The sequence below is a fragment of the Crassostrea angulata genome, chromosome 4 (genome assembly GCF_025612915.1).
Source record: "Crassostrea angulata isolate pt1a10 chromosome 4, ASM2561291v2, whole genome shotgun sequence".
NCBI classification, from domain to species: domain Eukaryota; kingdom Metazoa; phylum Mollusca; class Bivalvia; order Ostreida; family Ostreidae; genus Magallana; species Magallana angulata.
The window spans coordinates 32,184,171-32,208,279 of NC_069114.1; the positions used below are offsets into that span (position 1 = coordinate 32,184,171).

The window sequence follows — 24,109 nt, forward strand, 5'->3', positions numbered from 1 at the left end:
CTGTAGTGTAATATGTACCCAGGTACTGTAGTGTAATATGTACCCAGGTACTGTAGTGTAATATGCACCCTAGTACTCTAGTGTAATATATACCCAGGTTCTGTAGTGTAATATGTACCCTAGTACTGTAGTGTAATATGTACCCAGGTACTGTAGTGAAATATGTACCCTAGTGCAGTAGTGTAATAATCTTGGATTTAAGTCAGTCAGCTGTAAAAGTTTTGATTCAAAATTTCCACTGATAATGTGTCTTCTGTTTGATAATCATACTTTCATTGTTTGAATGTACAGGTGTTTAACAATCTCCACAACCAAAGCCAGGAGGCTCTAGTCCAGGACTGGGTCATGCTGTCTCTATCCAACTTTACCCAGCGGACCCCTGTATCCATGGCAACATGGAGTTTGACCTGTTTCTTCATCAGTGCCTCAACAAACTCCTGGCTTAGGCCTCTGTATCCTTTCATATTTGATTTCATGGACTTTTTGGTTCGCTCTAGGTTTCTTTAAAACTGGATTTCTTTTACACACCTTTGAGGATTTTTATTCCCTAGTTTTTGTTTTGACAATATTGAATGCTTTTTGCAATGAAAATGTGCTTAACTTTGGGCATAGTGAAACTGAAAAAAAATTTACCAATTTTTGCTACATCATGTGTCTCATACATGTACATCAGATATATAGACATATACATGCATCACTGACTTTATGTATTGAAAATACAGAACATTTGTCTTAAAAATAAGGTTACAGGCTAGAAAATGAATTAAAAAATTTGAAGATTCCTTAATGAGTCTAGAATTAACCACGTCATTAACAGGATGGGGAAGATGGAGGCCGTTGACCAGAATTTGTTCTGCATGGCCGCTCTCGACTTCTATTCCATTCTGAAGGACAAACAGCAACAATGGGCCTTCATTTCAACATTCCAGAATGTGTCAACACTTGGACCCCCCTACACTGATCTGCTGGGAAGGCTGGAAAAAGCCTACCCTGAGCACTTCTCCCAGAAAAAGTTGATCAAGCCCCACCCATTGACCTGAGATCTTAGTCTGTTTAAATACGTTGTTTGGTAGATGATTGGGGCCACTGGTTTGTAGGAGCCATTTCATGAACACTTGTCAGACATACTGTTAAATTAAGGGTTTGAGCAAAAAGGTCACATAAGCATTTTGGATATCATTGAAATAGATCAAATTAAGCGTAACTCTATGGTCATTTTGATGAAAGGACGGTAGTACAGTGTATTATAAATTAAGGTAATCTTGAAGATTTCATGCAAGTTTTTATGGCTATGTCAATTTATGATTGATGCATTGAATGTTGATACTTTTTTTTGCAATATCAATTTTTTCATTTATCTTCTTGATGACAGAAATATCGGTTTTTGAGTAGTGCTAATATTTTGGATTGCATATGTTTACCCCTCACCATATCGAAAAATGAAATATCAAGATTTTAAAGAATTGATATCTTAGCAAGCCAAGCTTTTCTGTACATCTTTTTGCAAGATAAGGTATCAAATCATGTAGTAATTATGAAATACTGTCAAACACTTTGTTAATTAATGGAGTCTATAATTTATGTTATATACCCTATGTAAGCATTGCAACTATATGTATTCATTATAGTGCTAACGAAAGCATAATGAAGTTATAAAATTAATTGTTGATCTCCATATATTAAAAAAAAAAATAGAAGTGAGGGTTCCTATTTATATTAAGTGCTTTACTATATATTATCTTTATTTTGTTTGACTTTGTAATATTTTAATCATTTATTATAATACTCACTTTGGAGAGTTTGATTTTTTCATGATTTGATGTGAGAGAAAAAACAATTCCCAACAGTCAGGAATAAGGAACTGAAGTGTTGAGGGAGAAACAGTTATATATGTTATTTATTGGGATATAAAACATTCCTTTTTGTATTCATATTGATACATAAAGTACAAACAAAAGTGAAACTTTTATTCAGAAACTGGTACATGTACTAAGAAACCAGTTATTGTTGTTTTTGTACTGGTGAATAATACTTACTGGTTTAGAAGTTCTGTGAACTTATCAGTGCTGAATATCAAAGAACTACTCTTAAATAAAAAATGATATTAAAAGAGCTTTGTACAATTTAAAATCACTTAACATATTGACACAAAATAATTGCACCTTGAGATGAGGTTCTCAATATTATATTGATTGTATTTACAGATGACTGATCAATGATTCTTTTTCGTGAAAGAAAATGACTTGAAAAGAATTCTTTTGATTCTTAGCTAGATAATGAAAGTAAATCAATTCAAGAAATTTCTGAAATGGTTAGCACTAGTAGAGTTTTTAGTTTCAGTTCAAATAGGTGATCTTATTGATACCTTTTTTGGTACAACTTAACAGATTTAGGTCATTTAAAACAATTCTAGATCATGATACATGAAAGTAGGTCATGCATTGTATACCATATTCAGATTAAATATCATGTAGCAACGCCTTGTAATGTATTATTGAATTATTTATACATTGTTGTTGTTGTTGCTTTAGCATTTATTTCCTGCAAGAAATAAAACTTTTTGTTAAAGATAATTCCCAGGTGTTCTATTTTTTAAAATTTGTCGGCTGTCTGTCGTCATTGTCATTGTCCTTATCTTAAATCTTTAATATAATTATACTCTTATCCAGAACCACTGGGCCAAAACCAACCAAACTTGGCACAAAGCATCCTTGGGGGAAGGACTTTCAAGTTTATTCAAATGAAGGACCAGGTCCCCTTGAAAGAGGGGGATTAATATAGAATTATTGAAAATATTTTGGTATTTTTCAAAAATCTTATAAAAAAAACATTTGGCCAGAAAAGCCGAGACTTGTGTGGAAGCACCCAAAAGTACTTTAGATTCAAGTTTATTCAAATCATGATCTGCAGAGGTACGGTGGGGTTGCAAGGGGGTTGGGGTTGAATGTTTACATATTAAAGAGAGAAATAGCTGCAAGTCTTTAGCTTTTGGCCTGGAAAAAAATAGGATGGATGACCTGAGAGCTACAGTTTGGCACCTGTTAAAAAGTTACAATTTACGGTGTATAAAAATTTCGCTAGTTTTGGACTGATTAATTTTATCTCCGAATACATTCTGTACAAATATTCGATTCCAAAAAATAGCATTTATAAATATTATAATTGAATGAAAGTCGTCCCTGTGTTATTCTCTTTTTCATGTCGGGAACTAGATATTTCTGTCACAAATTTCTTGGACAGCTACGAACATTTAATTATAACACAAATAATCAAGTTAGTTATCTATTATTTTAGACACAGGTAGTCGTTTAGGTTCTCCAGGAATGACAGGCTTATAAACTATAACCTACAGTACAGCTCACGAGTATCCCGACATCCACCGTGGAAAAACACGGTGATACATCCACCATGGTAAAAAATGTTGAAAAACGATCTTCCCTATGTAAAACTGTGTTTGTACTGTATTACATGTACACGTAATAATTATTAGTTCATAGTATTGAAAACTCGGTTCTTGCATGACGTAATGATCTGTGTAGCAATGAGGATGCAGTAGACCTCGTATATAATACAAAAACATGTTTTGATGAAAAAAATATTTATTTCGCATAGCCAAATAAAATAAATACAATGAAGTCAAATTCAATATAACCCCAGTTCGTTAAAGTTTCCTAACCATCATAGTAATAGAAAAGCTTTATGATAGATGCATGTTTAACAGGCAATCTTTTCACGATACATAGTAGCATTTTGTGTAGACAGATAGCGGGTACTGAAACCAATCAAGTTGGCTGGTTTCAATTTCGTTTTAAGTCGCTGTTTATTAAAGCACTGTAGATTTCCCTCTTAGAGAATCTTTATTTTCTCCCAAACATTCTTCTGATTTGGAATAGAAACCCTTTGCTTTTCTTCTGATTTTTTTCTTTTATCTGTTGAAAAAGAACAGAATATAACATTCTCGAAATGGAGCAGAAGACAAGAACATTAAAGAAACATCATATCTTGAAGCGCTAACCTTTTTTGGACGGGAGGTGGCGCCACAGCAAAATAGTCGCACAAACCGGGATGTTTGATGTTCGTTCTGCTAGAAAAAAAAGTAAATAAATGTAAAATGAAAAATTATCAATAAATCCTTGCATATTGCAGTTTATTTTTATACTCTTATATATATTCTATATATTCTATATTTTACCTCCTCCTCGCTAGAACTTGGATCAGATTCTTTGATTCCTTGATCATCTATTATTTCAATTTCAGTGTCAAGCCTTTGTTGGATATTTGCATTGACCTGTTCACAAACAAAACCAAAATCCCGTAAATAAATGTACCAAGAATATGTGTGTGCAATAACAGAAATAATATGGTTGCATATTACTGATACTAACAAGCATAAATAATAGAAGACACACCTGCGAGTCCCCGGGAGTCTGTTGTTCTATGGATTGCATCAGTCCAGAGTACGTGTTTAGTGTCAGCCATTCATAGGATAGTGGTGGCAGTCCTCGGGCTGGTGGTCTCGGTAAACGGCGATATTCATAAACCTCCCGCATGAAGTCTTTGTCCCTGTAACGAACAAACGCGTGTGTGTGATTATTCATATTTTCAATTATTTTTCACAATTAATTGATTTACGATTCTTTTTAATTTCCGGAAAATACCGGTATTTGAACCTACCACAGGGCTGCGCTGAATTTTCCTAACATTGTCGAAATACTCTCTTCAGCTGTTGGTATCTAGTCATTTAGAAGAGAAAAAAAAATAAGTTGTTGAAAATCATATAGATGGATATATGTAGTACTGATTCATATGTTGATGTATATTAATTGAATGCCTTCATTTCAACTATACCTCTGCAGGTCTGATGGTACGGGTTGTTGAGGTTTCGGTGGCATTTAATGGAAACATCTCCCGGTCCTACAAGAACACAAACATTCCACTTGATGATAATAATCATAAAGAGTACCAGAGAGAGAGAGAGAGAGAGAGAGGGAGAGAGAGAGAGAGAGAGAGAGAGAGAGAGAGAGAGAGGGCTTACCACGGGATCAGTAAAGAAATCTTCAATCTGTCTTCGTCTTGCCTCTTTAGCCTTCACCTCTTCTTGTCTTGTTATTTCACTGCTTTTACCCTAATAAACAACAACAATTTCTTAATTTTTTCTCAAAATTTCAAAGTTTTTTGTATTAACACATTATCCACATGCATCTATTGACCCAATTTTTGTGAAATGAAATTCCAAGTGCAATAGATACATGGATTTATTTAGGTTTATTGGCGAGTTAGCCATTTTTTTAATCGTATTTACGATACAAACCTCCTGTATAGCTGTTGGAACAGTTTGGATTGGAGACCAGTTTGTAGTCGGTCCCAGAGTCTGTTTCTGAAGCTGATTGTTGTTTCTGTCACATTTCTACATAAAGGACAGGATTGATATGATGATAGAAATCAAGAAGAAAAAAATGAATGAATGAATGTAACCAAATGAATAAATACCGAGTCAAACTTTACTTACTTCAAGATCGCCCTTGACTGCGGTGATTTTGGAGCTTCTTCCTGTGATCACGTGACTGTATACCCCTCTCTCTATCACCCCGTCACTAACCGATTTCTGAAGAGAAAAGTCGCGATTATCAATACATTTTTAGATCCAATAAGGTAAAAATATTGTAAATGGTAAATAGCCATGCCTTTGGCGTCAAAAACTGAACTACCTTGACAATGTAGTCTCCATGGCCAACATCATATGATGTGGTCCAGTTCAGATCAACTGGTTCTGTAAATCTGGGTCTGAAAATAATTTCTCCAGTCTTGGTATTCAGGACAACCATCTAAAAATAAAATAGAAAGTGTAAATTAATAACTAATATGTTAAAGATCAGTTAGGTCTAAGTTAGGATTTGGGGTGTTTTGTTACCTTTCGGATGTAAAAGGAGACCAGCTCATTTTCTCGCCTTAATGATCCATCACGAGAAGCCAATACCTGATTAAAGTAAAGAATGAATGTCATGCGCGGATCCATAATTTTTTTTCCAAGGGGGGGGGGGGGGGTCCGACGGTTATTTGAGTTTTCTAGTGGGGTCTGAGACATATTTTTGGTAATTTTATAATGTAAATTTAAAGATATTTGAATCTGCAAGGGGCGGACCGAACCCCTTTACCCCCCCCCCCCCCGATCCGCGAAAGAATGTGATGAATATTCATCTGAATATGTAAATATATATTACAAGCATAAAGAAAAGACATAAGTTGCATGAACGTTAACCCGACATATCCACGGTATGTTGGGTGAATTCTTTTTGTTGAAGAATATTTTTGCTCAGATCGTTTTTAACAACAGCTTACATAGTTTTCAATTAAACATACCTTGCTTGAAAGTTCCATTGCGTCTTTTTCGGTATTTCCGATGAAAACTTTAAGAATTCTCAATAAAACAAAATCTCCGCCTCTCAACACTGTTGAAACCCGCAAAACTTTATTTGTTTTATTCGGGAACGATTATGACGTCATAAAGGAATTACGACGCAATGATATTTGGGTAAAAATAACGTTCGATACTTAGAAACGGAAAACGAGCGTCGTGCGCGCCATCTATAGCGTTCTTTCGGGTAATGTTTGGTTTATTTACTTGCCTTTTGACAAAGCATCGCTGATCGTTTGTTTTTGCCTCAGAGACTCTTGATCTTGCAACCGAGTCTGTTGATTTTGTTTAAAGCTTGCCCATATGTTTTGAATATTCAATGTTCAATTGCTTTAAATAACGCCCTTTTTTATTCTTTCTGCTGTCCATAGTTTTGCAAAAATAAGAAATATCATCATTGTTTAACCTTTATTGTAGAATTTGCTTCCTAAATATTTTTGAAGGAATTCTACCTTATACATGATAAACTGCACAATTACAAGTACATGTATATAACTAAAGTATATTGTTGTTACACTGTACTTTTTAAGAAAAATGAATATTTTCTTCATCTTTGTCCATATTTTTGCATCATGTAACTTAGCATTATTTTGACAGAAATATCAAACATATTCATTTAAAAAATTTCGGTGCTTCAAGGTTAACCTACATGGTAGTTGATTATTTATGAGTTTAATATGACACATGTTCTGCCTGAAATACAGTGACTCTATGATCAAAGGTTGATTGGCCAACAAGAGTGTCTATAATGATCGCTCACTGCACGGTCGACCTCACTGCCCACGTGACCAAGAGCAAGGACCAAGCGCATTGTTCTGAGCAGTCTTCGAGGACAGCGGGCGTTAATAAATCATGCACGGTCTACAAGAACAGATTCCCGCCTTTGTTTTAAGAGCTGCTAAAATTCAAAAGGTACGTAGAAATTAAGATACGTATGCACTACGTATACATGCTCGCTTTTTTATGTCATTTGGTGATTTTCTTTTGCGTTTAAAAGTCTGTTCAACAAGCAAATGCTTTTTACTTTTTCATTCTATACAAAGAAGAAATTTGTGCAATTGGTATTTATCCTGATATTGATGAAACAGTGGAATTAATATTTATCTAAATTTTACTTGCAATAGCGCATGAGCTGACCAAAACATCTTCAGGGGGAGGGGGGGGGGGGGGGAGGTCCGAGGAATATTTTTGTTTGCCTGGGAAACTAAAATATTACTTTTCCGTAACTTTATTATGTGAATGTATAGGGTTTGAAGTTTTCTGACGGGTGAGGTATCCAAACCCTCTGACATCCTTCAGCGTCCATAGCTACATGACTGCGAATGCGCTCTTTAACGCTTTTATCAAAAACATCTTTTATTCATGCACTTTGCATTCCTTTTTGTATTACATGTAGGGAAAAAACGTACTCTTTCCCCACCTGCGCCGAAACTGACAAGGACGGGATGGTAGCTGGGAAATCTTAGCAACTCAAAGAACACCACTGACGGAAGATAATGATTTCAACTCAGGTCTTCAAAATGCTTTGGTTAAAAATTACAATCAGACACGTTCAGTAGTTTAAGGTGGTCAGATAGTAATTGGGAAGTAGACAGGGGCGACCCCCTCCCCCCTCCCCCCCCTATCCCATTTTGCAAATAAGATCTCTTGATTAGATCTATACAGTGTATATAGAAAATGAGTTTTGAACGAACTGCCACCACTCATATTGCTTTTGTATTTTAATGAATATCAAAGTTATATTTTTGTTTGATTGACTCGGGATAGTCCACCCTCTCAACATAAAAAAAAAAACGATGCTACATGTACGTGTCTGATAATTATATTCACCTAAAATATTTTAAAAACTGAATGCAAAGCAAACATGTAGTAATTGTACTGCTATGCAAAACTGATACGTACGTTCAGATATGTTTAAAACGTCAATAGAAAATAAAAGAAAACCTAACTTGTCAAACTTAAAACATTCAATGTCTACCAAAAATAAAATGTTATAAATGTCTGTTAGTATTCATATGCAAGTGCAGGGGCGTAACCTTAACAAACATGAACAAATTTGTTAACTCTTTGTCCCCCCCCCCCCCCCAAAAAAAAAATTAACTAAAACGTTAGGTACAGGGAGCATAAATTTTCTAAGCTATAGATATTCATTACATGCATGTGCAGATCTATAGGGAGGGGGTCGGGGGGGGGGGGGCACGGGAACTCGGACTCGGACTCTCCGCCCCTTACGACGCACGCACATTCTGTTAGTGTTTGAAAAATGCATTTTAATTGTTATTTATTCTAATGGGTATACCTATACATACGCGAATCTTGATGGGGTCAGTCCATCTTTGGATAGTCCATACTCTCTGAATGTACATAGGTCTCGACCCCCTCCCCCCTCCCGAGACAAATGAAATCATCTCTCTGAACCTCCAACCCATCCCAATTCATCCCACCCACTGAAACAAAAATAATGGATCTGCGAATGCAGTTTCACTTTTAGAATTATTAAGTGTTTTAAGTAAATCCATAAATTCATCTTGACAATTTCCCCTCTTTCTCAGTAGGTATATTATATATGCATGCCAATGTTGATTCAAGTTCGATCGCAAATTTCTTGCTATTTATTAAATCATCGATGTTGAACTTTAAAAAAAAAAGGTTTATTCACAGGACCCCCCCCCCCCCCATACATCTACAAATAACGTCCAAAAAAATCAAGTGATATCTTAGCACATAATTAATACCATTGATGCTTGATATTGATACTATAGATTATGCAGATTTAGAGGTGGGTCGGAGGATAAAAGGGGGGCGGAGGTCGGAATCCCTCTCCCTTGAAAATTTAAATAAATTCACATGAAAATAAATGAAGAGTGAAGACCTCTTGAGATCTCGCCCCCCCCCCCCTTTAGGTCAAATTTATTTCTTGGACCCCCTTCGAATTTCCCCAGAAATAAAAATATGGAGCCACACAGGGAGGGGGGGGGGGGCTTGCAAACTTTGACAACTTTGAAGTACCGTACATTGCATGAGATTGATGCTATTTGTTCGGATTATATATACATATCGGAAAATAAAGTTAGTTTCAAATTAACTGAAATTAAAGAACTTCTATACTTTAATACTTTTTTTGAGACGTTGTTAAAATTAAATCGCGTAAATGTGTGGAAATTGTGTCCCGTACTGTTTACAAACTGCAACAGTTTACCATTTGACGCGAAGTTACAATTTTATTCGCAAAAGTTTCGCATTATATAGCTAAAATTACACGTTATATCACAAAAGTTACGCCTTTATTCGCAACAGTTTCGATAATTTGCTAAAGTTTCGCGTTACATGTATATTGTGAAAGTTACGTGTTAATTCGCGAAAAAAAAAAGTTTTTACCTACAAAAATGAGCCCAATGGGCTTACTTAAAAGCCGATATCTGTCTCTGTTTTGTGAAATCATATTTCCAAAACTATTACTGTATTCATTAATTCATCAAATGAAATATTGTTGTGAAGAGGATTCTTAAATCATTCGTTAATAAATAATAATACGCTTTCTTTGGTTTTTCATGCGGATATGTAGGTAATGTACTAGCCGACGCAGATTATATATACATGTATCTATTTCCTCATTCATCGGTACCATTATAAATCATATGAAACACAAAAGAATGCTTTTTAAAAAGTTTTATATTTTCTGCATTTAAGATTTTGTGAAAATTAATGTTCTCAATTATTTCTTTCCAAGGGAACCATTTTGTTACAACAAAGGAGGATGTTGAATGCAGGAAAACAGCCACTACTTCTACCATCATCATCATCATCATCATCATATCATCAAAGTCTTGCAACTTGTATTTTTATCCTCTGTAAGTATGTATTATTTAAAAAAATATAATTATGCTAAACCCTGTCCCGGGCTTCTATTCTCATCAAATTATTTTCCGTTCGACATGTTCCCATTTTAACACTGAGAAATTTGCAGAAACGAAAACCATCCATAATTGTTTAAACCAAGTTATCATTGAGATGTCTAAAAATGAGAAACCGGGACATACTTTACATGTAGTAAACTCAAGTGAGCTTCTCTGATTAAGACTTGTTGCTGTTCCTTGCATTAAATCTCTCCGTTTTTTCATTGTATTAGGCAGCTCTGAATCATTTTTACGAAAATGTGTACAATGTATACAATGAACTCTTAACGTTTATTTACATTCTTCCTCTGGAAGATGACTAGATAATAGTCTTATTTCAAGGAGGAAATTAATTTAATCAATTAATTTAAATTTAATCAGGCTTTATTCGCTATCCATTAAAAATAGTCCAAAGATACAAGGCACTCTATATTTGGACGGATTGTTTTTAGAAGTAAACAAAAATTAACTTCGTATCTCATTTTCCTTATATAGTATTCTTTTCTTACAGTGTTTTGAATTGAAAGTCTTGAGTTCAAGCTACATTTGCCGTTTGGTGGGGGAGGAGGGGTGATGGTGGTGGTGTGGGGGGGGGGGGGGGTTAGTGGGTTGGTCTTCCACTCTTTTTTTTCGAAAGACATTTTTAAAATTTGTAACATTACAGACACCTGAAATCTTTCTTTACATAGTAAGATAATTTTCTCGAATTTTGATATTACACAGGTTCGTATCGACATTTTTTTACCGGTACATTTGTACATCTGCCACAATTTTTTTTTACATCAAAACTTAGTTCAAAATTTACGATGCTACTTACCTGAATTGTAATGCCTGATTAGGACCATGGTTATATAGATGATGCATTTAGAGTCTCATTGAATAAGCCAAAATTCAAGTGTTGAATTTTTTTATTTAAGTTTTGAAGAGTAAGATTTTTTTTTCAAGAGTTCACCCCCTAGAATTCATTTATGATAAACAGGCTGGATTAACGAAGAATTCAAATACTTAATATAAAAATTTAATTTTCAAGGGAGAGGGATTCCAAACGTTTGTGATAATGATGCACTCCCGATGCTTCAGTGCTGAATCTAAGCCAAAAGTTTCGGATGCTTGAGGAGGTTAAGGTTTTCGGAGCTGGTCACATGTTTATGCAAATAATCGTACTTATTTAAATTTGCATAGTTGTTTTAACAATGTAAATGAATCATAGATGTATCTTCAGATACTGGAAGTGATCTTGGTTATCTAGATGCTTGGATGAGTTTAAAATAATTTAATTTTTAGAACAACTCAAATTGTGTTAGGGTCTTGGAACTGTTTACAAAATGAAGCAAACCTAAACAGTTAATGTAACTATGGATGTGTAAATAGGGATAGCTTCAGATACAGAGCTTGATCTCGATTATCTTGATGCTGGATCAGGTGTAAGTTTTTGAAATAAATAAATACAGGTTTGCATTGATTCAAAATATAATTATCTTGTACTAGATTTAGTCTTGACTTGTTTTTTTTTTAGATGTGGGGGTACATATAGGGCTAGTCCCAGATAGAGGGTCTAAACTCAGTCATCAAGGATGCTATGAAAACTTGCCCTGCCTCACTCAAACTTGCTTGATAAATGTAATTGTTAATATGTGATATTTATCATCATTATTCCTAATCTCTTTTAGGTCACCTGTGTAAACTCAGGTGACCTACTGCTATCCGTTTTCGTTCGTCGTCGTGCGTCGTACGTCGTGCGTTAACAATTTTACATTTTTGACTTCTTCTTTTAAATTGTGAAATTCATGACCCCTGTGTCAGGGGTTCAGGCTATAGGATGGGGTCAATATGGCTATATAGTAAAAATTATTGAATCGTAGAAAATCTTCTCTACCCCCATATATATTTGATAAACTAAATGCATGATTATGATGTCCATGAAGCCCTCTACCAAAACTGTGAAATTCATGACCCCTGTGTCAGGGGTTCGGGCTCTAGGGTGGGGCCAATATGGCCATATAGTAAAAATGTATTAAATCTTAAAAAATCTTCTTCTTCTTTACTCCCAAACATGTGGGCAAAAAACTGAATACATGGTTATGATGTCCACTAACTCCTCTTCCAAAATTGTGAAATTCATGGCCCCTGGGTCAGGGGTTCAGGACATGGGGGGGGGGCAATATAGTGCTAATGCATATAATGTTTAAAACTCTTCTTCTCTATTCTCACACATCTGTATGAAAAACTGACTTCATAATTATGTTTACCAGGAAGACCTCTACTAAAATTTTTAATTTCATGTCCCCTGGAGTATGGGTTTTGACTCTAGGGCAGGGCCAAAATGGATGTACATGTATAGGTGTTAATGCATATAATGTTTAAAAATGATCTTCTTTACTCTCACACACCTGAAAGGAAAACTGAATTCAGGATTTTGTAGACCAGATCTTTAATTTTTTCACCAAAATTATAGGTTTCACAGTTCTTTTTGAAAGATTTCAGGCAGGAGGTGCTCGTCATTACAGATTTATAAATTTTCTACTCCAGAATGAAAACTAATTAAATGCATATATGAGACTCCTCGACAAGTTTGTGTCTGGGTTATATGCTACACAGGTGACCGTTAAGGCCAATTGGCCTCTTGTATAAAAATATATTATATGATATGTTTTTATAAATATTTATATTAATTCTGTATATCGGGCGTCCTCAGGAAATATGATTTCCCTGGGGGGATAAATCTTCATACATGAATCTCCCTTACTTTTATGCAATAAATGTATAATATTCTATCATATCTAAGGAATGAATTCAATATTTACTAGTTTTATACGATACAGAATGATTTGGGACAGTTTACGCTTTATTAACCGCGAAGGGGTTTATAAAAAACGTTAACTCCTCCACTCATATGATATGATATGATATCACATGATATTTCGTCTATTGATATGATATTGTATTATATGAATATGATACAATTTTGTTTTATTAAATATGACATTGTTTCATAAATATAATATTGTATCATACAATTTCGTATTTTATGATATTATATGGTATTGTACCAACAACTCTACAATACCTTAAAATTTGATAAAAGATCATTAACTATGATATTTATCATATTGTATTCATTAGATTATGATCAAGGTTGTCTCATAAAGGTGATGCCTCGTCTGATTATTGAACTATGTAATCTGTGATCACCTATGTTTTTGTTTATGTCTTTGTAGCCAATAAAGAGAACAGAGCATCAAAACCTATATGGTGGAACATTAAGAATAACATGTACAAAGGTCTGAAAGGATTCATCATTGAGAAGATAGTTCTATTGGAATTCTCCCGGTCATTAAAAGATGTCTTAATTGTGTACATTTAATTCTGGAAAAAGTACAGACACTTCACTGAAGAAAAATTGTGCAGCTTCTAAAAATAATCATGTTTTAAAATGGTCAATATGTGCATATACATCGGCAGTCTCCCTCATATTAAAATACTGACAATGGAGCTGCTATTGTGACTTCCCCAGGAAAGAGGAGAGTGAATTAGATGATAACCATGCGTTTAAATTCAGTTGGGTAACAGATACAGAGACTTCTATCGTTAGATATTTCCAATAGAAGAGGACCAGTCAATAGCATAAACATAAATATATTGGAGTTATCTCTCTTTGCTTGTACATCAAAAATCAAAAAATTGGGTACCCCCCCCCCCCGCCTTATGATATCTATACTAACAGGAGGGGCTTATAAATAATCGGTGGTTGGCCCCAAGGACTGTACTCTATCTGATTATTAAATTTTATTTTTGACTTGGATATTTACACGTTTGAAGGTATATCAATAAAGTTACATGTTTTGTTGTTATCATTAGGAGATGAAGTGAGTGAGGACGAGATCAGGGGAAGAGTGAGTGTCCGGGAGAGTGTATTGAAATAGTGAGTGACGGGAAGCACTTGCTCACTCACTCATTCACTAACTCACTCCACTTTTTCCTCTTTCTCCCACATTTCACTCCTTTTTCACCACATTATCCCCTCTCACGCTCTCACCCCCTTTCTCCCATCTAGGGTGAGAGAGTGGGGCGGGAAAGTGAGACGGGTGAGAAAGAGGAATGAGTGATTGGGTGAGTGTGTGGGGTGAGTGAGAGTGGCGAGTGAGTTGGATGAGAGAAAGGGGTTAGTGAATGGGCGATAGAGAGGTGAGTTAGTAGGACGAGCGAGAGATAGAGAGAGGGGTGAGTGAATGGGACGAAAGAAAGAGGTGTGAGAGTGGTGCGAGGGAAAAGTTGAGAGGGGGGACGAGAGAGGTAGGGGTGAGTATGTAGGGCGAGAGAGTGGGGGAGAGAGGGTTATGTGAATGACCGGGGCAAGAGAGTGGGGCGAGAGAAAGGTGTAAGTGGGGCGAGAGAGTGGGGGTGGGAGAGAGGTGTGAGTGAGTGTGGCGAGAAAGAGGGGTGAGTGAAATAGGGTGAGTGGGGCGAGAGAGAGAGAGAGAGGTGTAAATGGGGTGAGACAGAGAGAGAGTGGATAAGAGAGAGGTGTGGGTGAGTGTGGCGAGAAAGAGGGGTGAGTGGGACGAGAGAGATAGGGGTGAGTGGGGCGAGAGAGAGAGAGTGGGGAGAGAGAGGTGAGTAGGGCGAGAGATGGAGTGAGTGGGGTGAGCGAAAGAGGGGTGAGTGGGTGGGGCGAGAGAGACAGAAGGGTGAGTGAGTGGGGCAAGAGAGGGGGTGTGAGTGAGTGGCAAGAAAGAGGGGTGAGTGAGTGGGGCGAGAGAAATAGGGGTGAGTGAGTGGGGCGAGAGAAAGAGTGGGTGAGTGAGTAGGGCGAGAGATGGGGTGGGTGGGGCGAGAAAGAGGAGTGAATGGGGCGAAAGGGATAGAGGTGAGTGAGTGGGGCGAGAGAGGTAAGAGATAGGGGTGAGTGGGGCGAGAGAGAGAGAGAGTGGGGAGAGAGAGGTTGAGTAGGGCGAGAGATGGAGTGAGTGGGGAGAGAGAAAGAAGGGTGAGTTGGTGGGACGAGAGAGACAAGGGTGAATGAGAGGGGTGAATGGGACGAGAGAGGTGTGAGTGAGTGTGGCAAGAAAGAGGGGTGAGTGAGTGGAGCGAGAAAGGTAAGAAAGTGGGGCGAGAGAAATAGGGGTGAGTGAGTGGAGCGAGAGAAAGAGAGGGTGAGTGAGTGGGGCGAGAGAGATAGGGGTGAGTGAGTTGGGCGAGAGCTGGTGAGTGAGTGGGGCGAGAGTTGGGTGAGTGAGTGGGGCGAGAAAGAGGAGTGAGTGGGAGAGAGAGGGTGAGTAAGTGGGGCGAGAGATGGGGCGTATTGGGCGAGAGAGGTGAGAAAGTGGGGCGAGAGGGAGAAAGAAGGGTGAATGAGTGGGGCGAGAGAGAGAGAAGGTAGATAGTGGTGAGTGAGTGGGGCAAGAGAGACAGAAAGGGGGAATGTGAGTGGGCCAACAGAGAGAGAGGGAGTGGGACAAGAGAGAGAGGGGGTGAGTGAGTTGGGCAACAGAGATAGAGAGAGAAGAGGATGAGTGAGTGAGGGATGAGAAAAAGTGGGTGGGGTGAGAGTTGGTAGAAAGAGAGTAGTTAGTGAATGGAGTGAGATAAAGTGAGTGGGGCAAGGGAGAGGGATGAGTGGAGTAATAGTGAGTAGGGCAAGAAAGAGAAAAAAAGGGGTGGGTGAGTGAGTGGGGCTACAGAGAGAGAGAAAGGGGGAGTGGGCAAGAGAGAGAAAAAGGGGGAGTGGGACAAGAGAGAGGGGATGAGTGAGTAGGGCAACAGAGAGAGAGAAAGGGGGAGTGGGCAAGAGAGAGAGAAAAAGGGGGAGTGGGACAAGAGAGAGGGGATGAGTGAGTAGGGCAACAGAGAGAAAGGGTAGTGGAGCAAGAGAAAGGAGGGTGAGTGAGTGGTGGACTGTGCTTTTGGTGTTTGGTTAGTTTCAAAAAATGCTCCCAAACCTTTCCGAACAGGACACTAGTAGCCTACTTTGCAATTTATAATCGGTGAACGCACATTGAGATAAGGAATATATTACATATTTAGCCGTACCCGTGTTTGGGAAATCACTGAAAATAGCTTTCTTCATTTTCTAAACAAACGATTCCAAACGAATTCTGAAATGTGCATGAAAAGGTTTCATTGTTAATAAAATTAATGTATGTGTTACTAGATGGTCTTCGCAGAATAAGAAAATTGTCAAACTTGCTCAGTTGAAGTCGAAATATTGAAAATTACACTCATCCTCCTTTCCTTTTTGGGGTAAGTGGATCAATAACAGGAAAGATAATCATACTCGCCTAAAACTCGCATTCTGGAATGATGGAAGTTTGAATGTGCTTTCATTGTCAATATTAATCAACCGACGATTGGAATTCAAGCAAGTTTTTTAAAAAGCCCAACACCCAGACCACATTTTGTACTCTTTTTTTTTAAATATAAAAAAACTTGCTGTATTCAAAGGAACATACTGATAAAATATTTACATCCAAGAAGTATGACTCCCTCTAAAATTTTTTTGCAATGCCGCTAGCTTCATATCCCGCATAAATCATCCCCAAAAAGTATTGTTTAACTAATAACATAACATAGCTATTTACCATACAAAGGTCCGCAATTGGAACAGACAAAAATGGTGCTGTTTAATGGAAATGGAAATCTTTTTAAAACAAAATGTACTAAGATATTAAGATCATTGTATTAATTTTTTGTGTTAAAATTGTGTTTACACAATTATATTGATCTTACCAGGTTTTATTTCAAAGCATCTTAGTTATTCATAATTTTATGTATTCATTCATTCTTTATACAGCTCGCATATTTAAAAACCAATTATTCTATTAGAATCAAGTTATATGTAATATGTGAAACTTATTATGGATTACAGAAGCTTTATTTACTATTTTCCTCTTTGTCACGGAATTTTGTTTTTGGTTTCTTTTTTACGTCAGTTAGTGCTACTATCATGACGTTTTATTACGTTGATATATTATGACGTCATAATCATTTCTGTATAGAAACCAGTAAGGTTTGGCAGATTTTAGAAGCGCTCAAAGGCAAACTATTTGTTTTGTCATGGTTTGTGAAAGTTTTCTTTGGAAATCTTATTCACAAACCATGGACATTTCAAGCAAGGTGTGTTTCTGCGAAATTTTAAATTGTGAAATTGTTTAAAGGTCATCATTAAGAATTTAGATGTATGTTAACACTATGCAGGATTTATTTGAAACCTTATGTCATATATTATTACCCCGTTATTTGCTAGTTTGCCAACTATTAATTTCTGAAATTTACAGGCATTGATTCATTACAACGAAAAGTTGAGGCGAGAATATGAAATTGTCTGCCTGTTCGTAGGAAAGGTATACTATGTCTTGTCTTAAAACTGCTAGAGTCTATTCATGAGTAAATATGGTTCATACTCCCCAGTACAACGGCGAACAAAATATCTGATTTGTTTTACCTATTTCTTCATAGATTGGTTTCTTGAATACTAGAACTGGAGAAGTTACCTCAAGATCCAGGCGTGCAGAACATCTTTGTTTACCGAGGGTCGCATCGAGCGACGGTGGAAACTATAGTGTCAAGGTTGTTAACTTTTGACACTAATCTACCTGAAAATTTTTAACTCAAGACAATCTTAGCGAAGACATAATAATTTATTTCATTTATACGATCCAATAAATCTACCTTTATTTGTCACAGAAATCTCTGAGTGACGGAATTATAGAGACCGGAAGTTGCACACAGATTATCAAGGCAAAAGGTCATCAACTCGCTGATGTCAAGGACGACCATCATGTAAGAAACATGTCAACTTTGAGTCAAGAGTATATGTACCCGTATCCATTTATTTATCCGTTTATATATCTATTTATTTTTAATTTTATAACTGCTTCTTAACCTTTATTCTATTTACAGAATTTCGACATAAACAACAACCAACAGCATCGTGAACAAAGCGAGGGCTCAACAAAAAAGTGGTCTTTGATCCAGACTGGATCCTCAAATGAAGACGAGGTTTGTGCTGCATAAACAAAAAGAAAAATTACTGAATTCATTTTCAAAATTGATAAATTCGAAGATATTACGATATTGGCTAAAAAAGACTTCAGCCGGATTATAAAGTAGCATAGTGTTAATTTCCAAACTCGCTTTTACATTCGTTAAAGGACTATGTGCGGTATGGTCAAATATCTGCCCCCGATTTCAACCAATTTTTAAATTGTATCGTATAAAAATAAAATCTTCACAAATCATTGTATAGAGGATTCCTATAGCTTTGATGTTGATTTTAGTCATCATTGCCCATTCGCTGTTAATCTATGACGTCACCTAAATGACCCAATTCCCGGAAATATGCAAACAAATGAAAATATTCTCATTTTTGCTCTATATTTTGCATTCGGAGGTATAGAGCGCAGGTCTGCTCAAGTGCGATTTTAACATTTTTCTTCAGATCGTTATACGCATTATACTAAAAAATGGTACTTGAGCAAGCCTGCGCTCGATGTTTCCTAGTCGAAAAACCAGCGGAAAACACCCATATTTTGCCACAAATCATCAATTTATCAAAATAATGCAATCTTCATGACGTCATTTCTACATTATGACGTCACTGTGGTAATAACCTTTTACACATTTATTTCCAACATGATTTTAACTATCTTTCACCTTATTTTTTAAGCTCTTTCTTAAACTTTGATTTGGGGGGCAAAAAATGCATAAAACCGCACTTAGTCCTTTGCTGAAATATTTTGTGTTTTCAAAATATATTTTTGACATTTGTTATTTATTAGGATGATACTGAGAGAACTTGCAGGGAATTAGAATTGGAGGCTAGAGCGGCAAGACAAAAACAGATAGAGGACTTCTTTACTGATCCCGTTGTAAGTCTCCCTCTCTCTCTCTCTCTCTCTCTCTCTCTCTCTCTCTCTCTCTCTCTCTCTCTCTCTCTCTCTCTCTCTCTCTCTCTCTCTCTCTGCGCCATAAAATATAGAGAATTTTGTTTCTTTTAGGACCGGGAGATATTTCCATTAAATCCCCCCGAAACCCCAACAACCCGCATTTACCGACCCATTGAGTTACCCCTAAATTTTACAGACTAAAGTCAAAACAATATATTACAAAAGAATAATACATTCCCATTTTATATCTCTTCTTTCTTTATGATCAGATACCGACAGCAGAAGAGAGTATTTCGATAATGTTGGCCAAATTTAGCGCAGCCTTTCGGCAAGTTCAAACATTTACCTACGTTTTGCAATGAATAAATAAATAAACGCTAATGCAGTTCACATTTTTAATCAAAGAATATGAGAATACTACCCTTTACACACCCTTCTGTTCGTTACAGGGACAAAGACTTCATGCGGGAGGTGTATGAATATCGCCGTTTACCGAGGCCACCAGCCCGAGGACTGGCACCACTATCCTATGAATGGCTGACACTAAACACGTACTTTGGACTAATGCAATCCACAGAACAACAGGATCCCGGGGATCCGCAGGTGTGTCCTCTGTTTTCTATACATGTTATTGTCCAAAGTTGGTTTCTGTGTAGCTGTACATGATTGTCGATATACAAACAGACTTCGTACACGTATTGACAGGATTTTATTTTATTTTTTTTATTTTTTTATTTTTTTTGTGAACAGGTCAACGCAAATATCCAACAAAGTCTTGATACTGAAATTGAAACAAAAGACGATCAAGGAATCAGAGAATCTGATTCATATTTTAGCGTAGAGGAAGATGAAGAGGTAAAATTAAAAGACGTGGGTTCATATAACTAGTAATTATAAATTTTTTAAACAAAGAAATATATATACATGTAAATTTTCTCTGATACTTTTCAGAATAAATTTGGAACAAATTGGTTCGTTCGAGTTTTTTGTTGCGGCGCAAACTCCATTTCAAAGAAGGTGACAACATTTTGTTTTTATGAAATATTTTTTAAAGTATACCTTTCTGGAATAATGAGATAAACTTGTCTTAAATGGAATAGAATAAGATACATACAAACGTAGGATAATTGAAATTAATAATATCTAGATGTAATAACAATTAATAACATTGTCTATTCTAACAGGAGAGACGAGGAGATGGAGAGAAAAGCAAAGGATTTCTTTCCCGCCTCAGGAGATTTTTCGGGAAGAAATAAAGAGTCCGAGCTACCATGAGAAACTTTCATTAACTATGCTGTCTTTCAATTTGAAAAAGAAAGAGAACTCTCACAAGTTGTGTTCATATTTTAGAAAATGGATTGCAGTTGCGCGGCTTTATATATGTGAATCTCTAAGTTTTAGCGACAGTATATCGAATTTAGTTAATATCTTTTTTAATATCATTTTTAAAACTTACATTTATAAAATATTTTATTTACAAAAATGTGTGTTTCTTTTCGTTGTCCTTGTGGCAATGAGAATACACTTCCACTAGAAACGAAAGGAGAACTCTAAAAGTGTGTGTGTTGGGGGGGGGGGGTAGTATTTATCAAAAAGTTGAGGGAGGCGCACGCACGTCAACGAGGGAACGGGGTACACAGTTGTATTTGAATTCAATTCCTTGAGATCCTCTGTAAGTTCCGTGAGTTTGTCTATGTATTTTATAAAAATACATTGTAGTTACGTTGGCCACTGTCCCTAAAAACCCACTTCATATCCTGTAATGCCACTATTCGTTTTGAGTGAGTTGAGGTAAAATTATCAATCAATTATGATATTGTAAATAAATATTGTCCTTTCATTTTCATTGTCCCTTTACATGTAACTACCGGTACCACTTTTATCGAAATTTATCAATTATAAATGTAGATCGGGCATCTGTCCATGCATATCATGTATGTCTATTGGCAATTCTAAGAAATGTACATACGCATTGTATTGCCACTTATTCATACACTCCATATATAAATATATGTCCTACGATATTATTAAATCATATCTACATGTTCAACTGTCTTTGTCTGTGATAACATTACGAATACATTTTGAACCCTAAAACCCAATAACTTCATATAACAAGAGTGACATAAAATGGGCGTGTTTTATAGCATAACTGGAAAACGGTATTGGCTGCGCCGCGTAGTAATACATAGCATGTGCTACACAAAAAATACAATGAAGCGCATTGAAGTGGTAAAAATGTTCGTTTGAATGGAATGTTCTAAACTTTGTATCGAACGTCAATTTTTACCTAAGACACACCCATTTCTTTTGAAACGATGAAAACAGTATTCGTCACAATGCTTTCGGAACCACCCCTCTTCTAAACAACACAAGCAGGAATTTCACACACACACATTATACACAAAACAAAAACACTTTCTTTATTTCTTTCTTTTCTTTCTTTCTTTCTTTCCAACTATGTTCAGAAACAGTGATATTGTTCAAAATAAGAATATTTTTAGTAACAAATTTGTGTTTTGAACTTCCTGTTACATTACTGAAAAGGTTTTTTTTTTTTTTACATGTTTCAGTTTTTCGTTTTAGAGGGGTAAGCTACGTTCTTCGTCTTCTTCGATCTTCTGCATTTGTTGCTGTGATCGCAGCTTGTTGAGGGAACTGGGATATGCGCGGGCCATGGAAAACATTTACGGAGAAAATTGGATAATTCAAAATTCCCTTTTTTTGAGCTTGTCAAGATTTTTTGGATGAGTCTGCCCCCCCCTCCCACTTTCAAAAACGATGCTACGTGCCTGTCCAGGGTCCGCAGCCCTGCTTGTGTTGTTTAGAAGATGAGCGGTTCCGAAAGCATTGTTACGAATACTGTTTTCCTCGTTATAAAGGAAATGGGCGTGTCTTATGTTACAATTGACGTTCGATACAAAGTTTAGGACATTCCATTCAAACGAACATTTTTACCACTTCAATGCGCTTCATTGTAGTGGTTTTAATATGATGTTGTTTTAAAGTGTACAGATTGGAAATTATATAACAAGGAAGCATTCTTTGAATATTATGAGGTGATAATTTCGGTCGGAGCGTGGTCAAATCCACCATAAAGCCCTTCGGGCTTTATTGGATTTGACCAAATTAAATTTCGGTCGGGGGCGTGGTCAAATCCAATTATTATCAGCTCATAATACTCAAAGAATGATTTCTTATACCTTATTTCAACTCCCTAAAGTTTATACTCCAGTTGTGCTTCATGTGAAATTCAAGGGAGATATTTCAAATCTGTGAGTGCTTCATTTATACGAATTTCACTAAACTGAAAATTTCCATGTGAATTTCACTACACATAAGGCACAGCTCTTGAATTCTTTTCAGCGGATGCTTCGCGATGAATTCTGATTTTAAGGAGGCTACTTTAAGGATCACCCCGACCCATGTTTTGTCACGTGCTTTTATAGGCTTCAACAATAAATTATAATCGAATCTTCATAACATTTCTTAATGTCTAACAACGTACAAGTTCAACAGGTTATTTTTAAACGTCTGGTACCAATATGCAAGCATTGATTTTGAAACGTGCTAGGAATCTTACAGCCCCCCCCCCAAAAAAAAAGACCAATAGAATAATTATACCTAGAAATGGCTAGAATACTATTAAACTTTTATCAAAAGCTCCGAATACTATGAAATCTATATATGCTATTTTATATGGGCAAAATAATTCTATCCTCCAATGAGAGAGAGAGAGAGAGAGAGAGAGAGAGAGAGAGAGAGGCTCTCACTAAATGAATAATATAAATTTTGTCAATAACAAAGTATTTAACACTTTATACATTGTTGATGTCGTGTGGAGAGCTGGTCAAGGACTGGACGATTGCTGACAGTTGATTAACCAGCACACAGGTCTAGTAACCTACTTGAGTCAGGCTCACGTGAGGCCACTGCTGGTCAGATCTCGGGCATGGTAAGGTGAATAGCGGGAGCACGGGACATGCGCTAGGACGGTGTGGGTGAATATTAAGTACGGTGGTTTAATATCGGGGACACATGATGTCATCGGTGAATCACTGGAAATTTTGTGACCACGAGACGCCTGTCGTACTACAGAGACAGAGGACCAGTCTAGGTACATTGTATTGTTGAAAAGATTGCATCATTGTCGGTAATCCTCATGTGTTTCACACCGATTTGTTTCCATCATTGAGCTGTTGAGGAAAACTGTGGCATGTGATGATGAGAAGTCATATGTCGATGAAACGATGATTTTTTTTTTTAAATAATGCCATATTTTGACGTTCACAAATTTGGATAACGCGCATGGTTGACCTGAGTGATTGGTTGTTTCAAAGATATTGGTATTAACTTTATTCGCCTGAATACAAAGTATAATTATTGTGAATGAATTAAAAAACAAAAATTACGCATGAAAACCCTATGCTGCTTGTTAGGGGCTTTATCTGAAAAAAAAAAAATGCATATATATATTAAACGTGTGCACCTGAAAAACCGGCGCACAAGTGCATTAACTATACAATCAATAAAAAATGTTTCCATGCTTTAAATCGTTCATACATGTAATTAGTTGATATCAGACTTAAGTATAGTTAATATATAAAAAAAATAATATTATCGATTGATATTGATGTTATAATATACAATATAGTACGTCTTGAAAAATAATTCACAATTGCAAAAGAAAAAAACTGCGGTATCTCTTTAAAAAAAACCCGAAAGAATGTTGGCTGCGAATGAGCAATTTTAGAGCAATAAAAATGTTTTTTACACCTGCACTTATAATGTGTAAAATATCAATGATGCGCAGATCCATAAAAATCTATTTTTCCGGGGTGGAGGGGGGGTGGGAGGAGGGGGGTTGGACCAACAGTTTTGTTTTTCAAGGCAGGGACGTGTGGTCAAATGCC

General features: G+C 36.4%; 3 protein-coding genes and 1 long non-coding RNA gene across 5 annotated transcripts in view; 3 read left to right on the forward strand and 1 right to left on the reverse strand.

The window, feature by feature from the left end:
- LOC128180960 (huntingtin-like) overlaps positions 1-2,573 on the forward strand; it is a 35,627-nt gene extending 33,054 nt beyond the window's left edge. Inside the window, exons 57-58 of the mRNA XM_052849174.1 lie at positions 292-452; positions 797-2,573. Coding sequence (XP_052705134.1) covers positions 292-452; positions 797-1,040 — 405 coding nt within the window. The 3' untranslated portion in view covers positions 1,041-2,573. The remainder of the gene's footprint in view (positions 1-291; positions 453-796) is intronic.
- A 1,086-nt stretch (positions 2,574-3,659) lies between these two features.
- On the reverse strand, positions 3,660-6,021 carry LOC128179339 (uncharacterized). Its single transcript, XM_052846740.1, has 11 exons — positions 5,912-6,021; positions 5,709-5,825; positions 5,510-5,605; positions 5,312-5,407; positions 5,036-5,125; positions 4,849-4,914; positions 4,675-4,733; positions 4,410-4,563; positions 4,193-4,288; positions 4,016-4,084; positions 3,660-3,929 (listed from the first exon to the last, which is right to left on the reverse strand). Exons 1-11 carry the CDS (start codon positions 6,014-6,016, stop codon positions 3,858-3,860), a joined length of 1,020 nt encoding a protein of 339 aa, XP_052702700.1. The 5' UTR covers positions 6,017-6,021; the 3' UTR covers positions 3,660-3,857.
- Positions 6,022-10,145: 4,124 nt separating this feature from the next.
- On the forward strand, positions 10,146-14,147 carry LOC128182433 (uncharacterized). Its single transcript, XR_008243418.1, has 2 exons — positions 10,146-10,266; positions 13,530-14,147. It is a non-coding gene; the product is annotated as an uncharacterized LOC128182433 (long non-coding RNA).
- A 2,569-nt stretch (positions 14,148-16,716) lies between these two features.
- LOC128182432 (uncharacterized) lies at positions 16,717-20,523 on the forward strand. 2 transcript variants are annotated; one of them, XM_052851056.1, is made up of 12 exons: positions 16,721-17,424; positions 17,586-17,651; positions 17,767-17,877; positions 17,995-18,090; positions 18,211-18,309; positions 19,089-19,178; positions 19,308-19,371; positions 19,464-19,524; positions 19,646-19,799; positions 19,947-20,051; positions 20,148-20,213; positions 20,381-20,523. In XM_052851056.1, exons 1-12 carry the CDS (start codon positions 17,365-17,367, stop codon positions 20,450-20,452), a joined length of 1,044 nt encoding a protein of 347 aa, XP_052707016.1. In that variant the 5' UTR covers positions 16,721-17,364; the 3' UTR covers positions 20,453-20,523. The 2 variants fall into 2 exon arrangements, with proteins under 2 accessions (XP_052707017.1, XP_052707016.1); XM_052851057.1 differs by lacking the exon at positions 19,308-19,371 and having other exon boundaries at positions 16,717-17,424; positions 19,466-19,524.
- The last annotated feature ends 3,586 nt before the right edge of the window (positions 20,524-24,109 follow it).